This window comes from Schistocerca cancellata, chromosome 1, assembly GCF_023864275.1.
Source record: "Schistocerca cancellata isolate TAMUIC-IGC-003103 chromosome 1, iqSchCanc2.1, whole genome shotgun sequence".
In the NCBI taxonomy this organism is placed as follows: Eukaryota; Metazoa; Arthropoda; class Insecta; order Orthoptera; family Acrididae; genus Schistocerca; species Schistocerca cancellata.
Window position 1 is genome coordinate 432,385,134 of NC_064626.1, and position 10,085 is coordinate 432,395,218.

Genomic DNA, 10,085 nt, shown 5'->3' on the forward strand with positions numbered 1-10,085 from the left:
CTTGAAACAGGAGTTGGATCACCTCAAGGTTGTCTTCAGGCAGAATGGGTATTCTGATCACCAAATTACTCGTGCTTTTCAATTTGGACCCCCACGAGAACCAACGGCGGACACTTCCAAATCTGTTGCTTTTTTACCCTTCGTGGGAAGCATTTCTTCGAAAATTGTAAGAATCCTCAGGAAATATGATATTAAATGCGTCCTTATGCCTTTGGCCAAAACTAGATCCCTTCTTGGATCGGTGAAAGATGATTTGGGACTGAGGAAGCCTTGGGTATACAAGATTCCCTGTCACTGCGGCAAGGACCACATTGGACAGACTATTCGTACAGTTCAAGATCGATGTGTGGAACATCAACGACATATACGACGTCTGCCCCAGCCGGAAAAATCAGCCGTTGCCGAACACTGTCTTAATGAAGGGCACAATATGTCCTTCAAAGAGACGCACATTATTGCCTCGGCTTCCCGTTACTGGGATTGTGTATTGAAAGAATCAATTGAAATACGTCTGTCAGATGATATTATTAATAGAGACAAATGTTTTCCTTTAAGCAAGACGTGGAATCCTATTTTATCACAGATAAAACAACAACGGTCTGGTTTCCGACCGGCTGCATTTTAATTTTGCGATTCCTTGCTTTTGACAGTTTTCACCGCTGGCGCCGCTGCAATTTCTTCGCCTCACAGAGAGCAGCTCTTCCGTTGCTCGCGCACGCGCAACGGCCAGTACCCGCGGTATAAAGGAGCCGCCGAATCTGAGGTCTCTTCAGTTCCGCCTTGATTGTGCACTCAATCTCACCTGGAGAGCCGGCCGCGGTGGTCTAGCGGTTCTGGCGCTGCAGTCCGGAATCGCGGGACTGCTACGGTCGCAGGTTCGAATCCTGCCTCGGGCATGGGTGTGTGTGATGTCCTTAGGTTAGTTAGGTTTAAGTAGTTCTAAGTTCTAGGGGACTTATGACCTAAGATGTTGAGTCCCATAGTGCTCAGAGCTATTTGACCCATCACCGGAAGATGGCGGCCAGATGGTCCGCCGAAATATCGTGTTGTCGTCAGGCTGCAAACCCGTGAAAATCATCAGTATCTGATACGTCGGGAAAATCTACGCTATCACACATTTTTGTACTGTTAGTGCGCAAAGACCGCGCTGTAGCGTCCGGCGTGCGTTTTTTGTTCACCTTATATAACAGACTAGATAATAATATCCTGTTGCATGAAAGGGCAAAAGAACAAGACCTTTTGAAGTAACGACTACGGTAAAATGGTAAGAGATAATTTGTGGTGATTGTACTCTACTAGCATCGTTTGGACTGCACGTGCAAACATTTGCCTTCCAGTAGCGATAAGGTATCCAGTTGACAGTGCCCTGTTGCTATAAAAGACGTTGCGATTCTTTGACGGCTTCATAGTACGGTAGTCTAGCTGGAAAGTGTACACAGTATTCCGTATCACACAGGCAAGGAGATGTCGCGCCTCTTGCTGCTGCTGCTGCTCGCAGGATCCTACCTAGTTGTGGTCTGCGTGCCACAAGCCACGGCTGAAGACGACACCAAGCCGATTGCACGAAACGCTTATGACGACGCCGACGACTACTCTGATGACCCTCTGTCATATCTGTTCCTTCGGGCGGGAGGTGGTGGAGAAGAGGAGGAGCCCAGTCTCAGCCAAATCTTCGCCCTTAGAACGGTCAGCAGCGACGGCTCGTCGCCGGACGGATCCGAGGGCACAAATACTGAACAGGGTACAGTTTCCAATTTTGTATACTTAGTCTTCATAAAATGTGATGTTCAAAAGGTCTCAAAACGTTAGGTCTAAATCAATCATATGGGAGAGTTCCCTAAACTGAGTGTTACGACAAGGAAAGGAAGACTTCAGTTTAAAGTCCCCTCGACGACGTGTTCATTGCAGACGTAGCACATGTTTGATTTGTGGAAGGACAGGGTAGGAAATCGGTTGTGATCTTCAGAAAGGAAGCATCCCGACATTTGCCTTTAGTGAGTTAGGGAAATCACAGGCCACTTAAATCTAAATGCCGTGAAGGTGATTTGAATCGCCACTCTCCCGAATGCGAGGCCTGCTTCTTACTGCTGCTCTACCACTCTCGATTGAGATGTACAAACAAATAAATTAAGTAGAATCGATCGGGTATTATCAGTCACGGTGTATGTTGCTCGACATGGAATGAGTTACCACAATGTTTTTTGTCTTTAAGGATTTTAGCCATTAGTAACCTGGTAAATACAATTAACGCCTAAGATGATAGGCAATCGAATCCAAGTTTATTATTTAAGCTTCACAAGTTCATAAAAAGAGCCACAAAACATTTAGCTTTCACCTTGTAATTCTAAAACATTACTCTAAAATTTTGTATTTATCGTATAATCTCGGCTGCTGGCTCGAATTATGCCGACACTAAATCAATTGCTAATTCAAAAATCATTCGATACTCTAATGAAATTACTGCAAAAACAACGTTCAGTTTAACAAAACTCGCATATAACACAAGGAAAATGTGAATTTAGGCACCAATATGTTGGTCACATTTTTACGTGTAGTATTTCACCTCATAGCGGTTACTCGCAACAGTAGATGTTCGTCTTGATGCATAAAACGTTGGCTCATTTTGTTAAACATTCCTGGTTTTCATCGTAGAACAAGACATGTAATGTTCTACGAAGTAGGTCTTGAGCAGTTTCAACCGGAATTTCATACACCAACCATTACATGTAGTTCCAAAGAAAAAAACAAGAGAAGATCTAAGAGAATGAGTTAGTTGATCACACTAGCCATCGTAAAGTCCCTCGCCTTCCAGTAGTATGATCAATGGATCAGTTGTCTGGATTCCAAAGGATATATCATCGAAACGGACTGGTGCCCTCTCACTGGACCTCAGTATAATCTTGCAGAGGAAAGAGAGGCGCCGGCCGAGGTGGCCGAGCGGTTCTAGGCACTACAGTCTGGAACCGCGTGACCGCTACGGTCGCAGGTTCGAATCCTGCCTCGGGCATGGATGTGTGTAATGTCCTTAGGTTAGTTAGGTTTAAGTAGTTCTAAGTTCTAGGGGACTGATGACCTCAGAAGTTAAGTCCCATAGTGCTCAGAACCATCTGAACCATTTTGAAAGAGAGACAGAATGTCTGACAACTCTCGCAGCAAATCGTTTATGAATACGTTTGGGAACACCAAGTGTTAAACTTGTCTTCTCACATGAAAAGTACAAATTGTACGCAGTTCAGGATATAATACAGGATCTAACTGCAACTGGGTTGGGAGTGACGTAGGAGCTGGACAGAGAGAGAGGTAAAGAGGAGATAGAGAGTTGGAGGAAGAGGTCGACAGAGAGATGGGCGACAGAGTTTTAAGGAGATGGACAGAGTGGGCGACGGAAGAGGAGATGGACAGAAAGAGGGGTGTGGAGGAGGAGACGGAAAGAGGGGATGTAGGACATAGAAAGTGAAGGAGCATGTGGATAGAGGGAGTGAAGGAGACATGGATAAAGAGAGAACGGAGCAGAAGATAGAGAGAGGGTGGAGGAGGAGGACGAGATGGAGGACGAGGAGGAGGAGATGGTCACAGGGACGGGGAAGGAGGAGATGACCAGAGGGAGAAGGAAGGATGAGACAGAAAGAGAGAGGCGGGACGAGGAGATGTGTGCAATATATGTCAAGTACTCGTACACTGTCGAAGTTGAGAGGAAAAAACTGGTCCTGTGTATAAGAAAAGTTTACACAGCGAGTTTCACATTCAGGAATCATATTTCTCTGTTGATTGCTTGTGAGAAGTTCGTGTTTTATCTCGTGTAAGAAGGGGAAACGACTACCAACAACTGATGAAATTCGATAGAGGTAGATTCACAGTCTGTCAAGACTGGGATTGGTCGTTCCATGGTATTGGTGCTCGTGTCGGTCAGAACCTCGCAACTGTCGCCCAAATGTGGAATCGATGGGTTCAGGAAGACCACACTCAACGAGTACAGTACAAAATCTGTAGACAGCTCTATGTTGATAGTGTCTGAACAGGAACCCAAGTTCAATGATACATCGTTTCTACGAGCAAGGAAAATAATATAAATTAAGGTCTTCAACTCTTTCACAGGTACTGAGTGAATTAGGCGTTATGATTTAATACCCTTCCAATAATCAGTAGATTAGTGAATAAAGAACTAATATGCTATCAACTGCCACCATTGCAACTGCTTGTTACGCTAATGAAAAAGACTGCTGAGCATAACTGTAAGAAGAGACACGAGATGTTCATTGCGACTCACGAATGTTGTATACTTTTTTGTGTGCCACCGAGCATTGTTACCTCACTGACCACTTGGTTAAAGTTTCCTACTTCACATAATAGTAGCAAATTATTATCTGTCTTTCATTTAGACGTTGCAGGAGAGTTAATTTCATTGTTTGAAGAGTTTGGTCCCGTAGCACATAAGTGATACATCTCCAGACATGGATTCTTTTTCATGTCATTACGCAAACAGACCGATGTTAACGTCACAGTAATTTACAATGAACGCACTATATATCAAAGTTCAGTGATCAAACGCACCCATAACTATGAATCGGTGTTTTTTTTTAAATAGAGCCTAAGTCAAGAAAATCAACTTACCATGAAATTTAAAAAAACCTGTTATAGAAGAAAAATATCAGAAATAAGAAAGTCTGCTCCTGTGAACTAGTGGTATAGGTGTCCTTTTTATTGCTGTATACATTATTTCATGAATACAGAAACATACAACATACATGGTCTTTTAAAATGAGAAAATATTGGCCCTTTAAAAAAGTTGATCTCATAGGAAGAAGGCACTGAAAGAATTGTTGATATTTGGCCACATTAGTGAATTAAATGTCACAAACACAACTCTAAGCTGCAGAGTATGCCTTGTAACATGCAACTGAAAATCAAATTTTGTTTTAAATGGGCGTAAGTTACTGAAATGTACCCTTTTAGACCTGAACATTTGGCGATAGTGTTGTGAGTGCAAACAGTTGAAGAGCTGGTTGCTGCATGACTCGTGTCTCCCGAGTTTGTGGTGTGTTTATTAGGAGCAAAATGTGTGGTGCTGAATTTATTTATAGGTATACTGAAGACGAGACGCGAAAAAGAGGGATACGACGAAATTAAAACTTTGGCTTTCGTTTCACTATCTTCTACTGCTACACCGGACCGGTCAACAAGTGACTGGATGGAAGCCTTAGACCTGTTTAGCGATTTTGCATAGAATTTTCTCTGGTTCTCGTCCAAATCTTTTTGCTAACGTACGACGGTGGTAGTTCTTGTATGCTCTGCGCGTAGATCTTTTCACAGACGCATGAATCTCTCCTTACCTTTGCCTGTCTTCATTTGTGTATTCCCTTTTAAACCGAGAGTGCAACAGCCTTCGCTTCCACTGCATTTTCGGAATTTATGAACAATGAAAACCTATGACTTTCTTTACCTAGAGAATATATCACCAGGTAATATATCTGTGATTCTATGGCTAGCTTGTGAAGGTAGAATGTAAATCGTTGTAAGCGTTGTTACACATAAGCAGAGCTTATGAACAGAATATGTTTCAATCAGTCTGTTTTAAAGGACGTAAGTCAGTGTTATTCAGGATGTTATCTGTTCACCAAACAGCACAGCACATTCCATAAAGCAGCACAAAACATGGAAAACTTACAGTCACTGAAGTTCACACATCTGGATTTCTGGATTTTAAAGACTGGTGGACAAAATATCATAAGAAGACGAGAGTTTCTGAAGAAACGAGGAACAAGCCAAGATGTGACAGATACAACTTTGCAGTCAGCAGTTTCTTCCACTTTGCATATGCGAGTGCCAGAGTTGCGTTCGTCAACGGTTCGATGTGTACCAACGGGTTAGTGAGTCACACATTCTTCGTGGCAGATCTACGAGAACCTGTTGCTCCAACAAAACACCGTGCTTACCATCAGGACAGGTGCCAATTAAAGTACAAAAAATTCAAGACTTAGAAAATACGCAGCAGTACATTCCAAATGATCATATGCAATTATACGACGAACTTTTGAGCTGGACCACTGACTATAGTTCATCACATGACGACGCCTGAGGAACGATACAAGTGAAAAGACTTGAGTTGTGGCCGCTTACTTTTACTTGCATTTATCGCGAATCTCTCCACCAGCGCAATCTCGCAAGCGACTGGAAAAAAAGCGCAGGTGACACTTATATAAAAGAAGGGTAAAAGAACGGAAACGCAAAATTACGGACTAATACCCTTGACTGGTGCATAATTTTTGAACATAATCTGAGTTTGAACATAATAAATTTCCTAGAGATCGAAAAGCTTATGTCCAAGAATTAGCACAGTTTTAGAAAGCATTGCTCGAGCGAGAATTAGCTTGACCTTTCCTCACATGATCAACTGCGACCTAAGGATGAAGAGCAACACGTTGATTCCAAATTTCTATATTTCCGAAAAGCGTTTGACACTGTGCATCACAGCAGACTGGCAACGAAGGTACGAGCGTATAAATGCCGGCCGCTGGTGGCCGAGCGGTTCTGGGCGCTTCAGTCTGGAACCGCGCGACCGCTACGGTCTTAGGTTCGAATCCTGCCTCGGGCATGGATGTGTGTGATGTCCTTAGGTTAGTTAGGTTTAAGTAGATCTAAGTTCTAGGGGACTGATGACCAAAGATGTTAAGTCCCATAGTGCTCAGAGCCATTTGAACGATTTTTTTTTTTTTTTTGCTTCTTAAATAATAAACCCAGTAGGTTGTCCTCGACTGCGGGTGTTCATCAGAGACAAAGGAATCGTCATGAGTGCCACAGTAGTGTGATAGGACCGCTGTTATTTTTAATATACATAAATGACCTAGCTGACAGGATGGGCAGCAATGTTGATGGTGCTGTGGCGTACAGGAAGATGTCGAAGTTGAGTGACTGTAGGAGGATACAAGATGACTTAGACAGTTGGTGTGGTGAATGAGAGCTAGCTGTAAATGTATAAAAATGTAAGTTAATGCGGATGTATAGGAAAAGCAAATCTGTAATGTTCGGATACAGCTTAAGTAGTGCCCTGCATGACACAGTACCGCCTTTTAAATATCTGAGCGTAACTTTGAAAAGCGATATGAAATGGAACCAGCATGTTGAAGAACTTGATAGGGAAGGCAAATGGTCGACTTCGGTTTATTGAGAGAAGGGGAAACAACGAGTACGTTTTACTGGCAGAACACTGAGAAGATGCAACAGACCTACTAAAAGACTGCCTGAACCACGCTTATCTGTCCCCTTCTGGACTATTTCTGAGAGTTGTGAGATCTTAAAACACAGGATTGATCAAGGGCAGCGAAAAAGAGCAGCTTTCACGAAGTGGAAGAGACTGGCAAGCGAGTTGGGATGACAATCATTCAGGAAATCCATTTTTCATTGTGGCGAGATATTTTAACGAAATCTAATTACAAACTTCCTCGTCCGAAAGCCAAAATATGCTGCTAGCTCCCACGTAGTTAGGAGAAACGACCATCGTGATAAAATAAGAGAAATAAGAAGTGACAGGGAGTGATTTAGGTGTTAGGTGTTCCAGTGTGCTATTCTAGAGTGGAATGGTAGAGAGATAATCTATAAGTGTTCGTATGTACTACAAAACACTCAAGTGTCAATTGCAGAGTAATCAGTAGGTTCCTTATTTTTGGTAAGTAACAGGTCTTGAGCTTGATTGGCTGTCAATTTTGAGCTGTAATTACCGAACGTCATTTGTTCCTTTTAGCGTCACGGAAAGGAGCAGCTGCACATGCCGGCCTAGCCAGGACAGCGGCTCATGCCAAAGCCAGGACAGCAGGCAAAGCCAGAACAGGAGACAAGAGTGCCGCCAAAGCTAGGACAGCTATCAAGAAGGCTGCCGGGACACCCAACGAGTGACTGCTGTGCCATCTGCGAACAGTCAGTGGATGTAGGTCATCACTGCGATGATTCTAATATCTTATGTATCACAATTGTAACAAATGAATAAAAAATGAATGCAGCATTTAAAAATCTACATTTGTTGTTTTCTCCAGAGCAATAGCAGTACTTCACTTCCTCATAGAATGCTGACATACGAAGGTCGTTGAATGAGAAAAGCAGCACAACTTTTTCTCGGCCGGTTTCAGTTGACAAAATGGGGAATGTCCCAGCTTTAGACCCAATAGTTTCATGACATTCTGACAGGTAGCGGCGCTATACGTAGCTTTCACAAAGGTGTCTGTAACGGAGGTGCATTCCAAGTAGAGAGCTATCATTGAGTTTTGGCGGAAAACCAGAGAATCTCAGATATTCATAGGCGCTTGTAGAATGTCTACGGACTCCCGGCAGTGGACAAAAGTTCGGGGAGTCGTTGGCCGAAGCGTCCGTCGTCAACGCAACAAGGTCGCGCAAACCTGTCCGAGCTCCCGCGTACCGGCTGCCAGGACACACCTGTGGCTCCTGCAACGTTTAAACGTGCGGACTCTCTCATTCGAGCCGGCCTGAGTTGCCGAGCGGTTGTAGGCGCTACAGTCTGGAACCGCGCGACCGCTACGGTCGCAGGTTCGAATACTACCTCGGCCATGGATGTGTGTGTTGTCTTTAGGTTAGTTAGGTTTAAGTAGTTCTGAGTTCTAGGGGACTGATGACCTCAGAAGTGAAGTCCCATAGCGCTCAGAGCCATTTGAACCATTTTTCTCTCATTCGAGGTGATGGGCGGACCACAATTAAACACCTCGCTGCAGAACTTCACTTCTCTGTTGATACTGCTGACACACTCTTCCACCAATTCACGTACTTAAACTGATCACTACATATTTAAAAGACATTGCTTATGAACAAGATAAGGATCCGATTTGGGAAGACATCAAAAGTAAATGGCATGAAAAGACACACACGCAGATTCGTCATTATTATCTGGTTAGAAACAACATACTCTTCAAACATTGCACTGTTGATGACAAGCTATGGGTACTCTGTATTGTTGACGATTTTGTCAATAAGCTCATTTGGTACATTCATTTCCGCTACGCACATTTTGGTCCACGAAAATGTTATCATACAGGGTGTTTCAAAAATGACCGGTATATTTGAAACGGCAATACAAATTAAACTCGTATTTCTTACGTGAAGTTGGACACGTTGCTAAAGCCATTTCAGATAACGGACCACAATTCAGATCTGCTGTTTGGTCACGCATGCTTCAGAATCATAAAATCAAACCTGCTTTTATCTCATTGTACTCACCAAATTGTAACCAGTCTGAACGGATTACGAAAGAAATGAATAAGCTTTGCAGACTTATATTGTCACAGAAAGCATCAGTATTAGGACAGATATTTACACCTATTTCAAAATGTACTCAATAAAATGCCTCATGACTCCACTGCTTTACCACCTATTCTTGTACTGAAGAATGAAGAACCACCGAACAATCAGAGAGCTTGTACCTTTTCCGAATACACGTAAACTTCGACACAAAGGCATAATTGGTTTGGATATTAAAAATTTAAATTCTGCTGCAGACAAAAGGAGAAAACTACACAGTAAAGCAAATGCAGAGAAACTATATATTAGTCAGAAAGTTCTCGTTAAAGCTCATTCATTGTCACACAAGAAGAAACACTTGAGTAACAAATTCTTTCTGATTTACAATGGACCTTACAGAATCCAATGTATACCATTGATAGTTGTGTTGAAGTTAAAACAATGCGTACTAGGAAGAGTAAAGGATTGCGCCACATTTCACACGTAAAACCATTTGAGAGATAATTTGCTTTCTGAATTAGTCGTTGCTGTAAGGTTTGTACTTCACATTACTAGTACGCTTTGTCACACATAGAAACTTAACATGCAACAATGTTTTGAAATTAACTATCCAGGCAAGAACCTAGGGAGCTTATTTAGACAGCAATTACGAATGCATTGTTATAGTGAACAGACGACACAGTGTTATTGTGTGTACAGTCTCGCTTGTTAGTATCATGATTACGTAATGACTATAAGGCTTACATACTTGGAATATATACTGCTAATGAGAATTTAATGCAACATTTTGGTTTACTTGAAAAGACATACTTTATTTAAAGTACTTTCTGAGACATTACAGATGA

The 10,085-nt window shown here is 42.5% G+C and overlaps 1 protein-coding gene across 1 annotated transcript; it reads left to right on the forward strand.

The window, feature by feature from the left end:
• Positions 1 to 1,441: 1,441 nt before the first annotated feature.
• LOC126181242 (uncharacterized) lies at positions 1,442 to 7,890 on the forward strand. The gene is made up of 2 exons (XM_049924759.1): positions 1,442 to 1,741; positions 7,739 to 7,890. Exons 1-2 carry the CDS (start codon positions 1,465 to 1,467, stop codon positions 7,888 to 7,890), a joined length of 429 nt encoding a protein of 142 aa, XP_049780716.1. The 5' UTR covers positions 1,442 to 1,464.
• Positions 7,891 to 10,085: the final 2,195 nt, after the last annotated feature.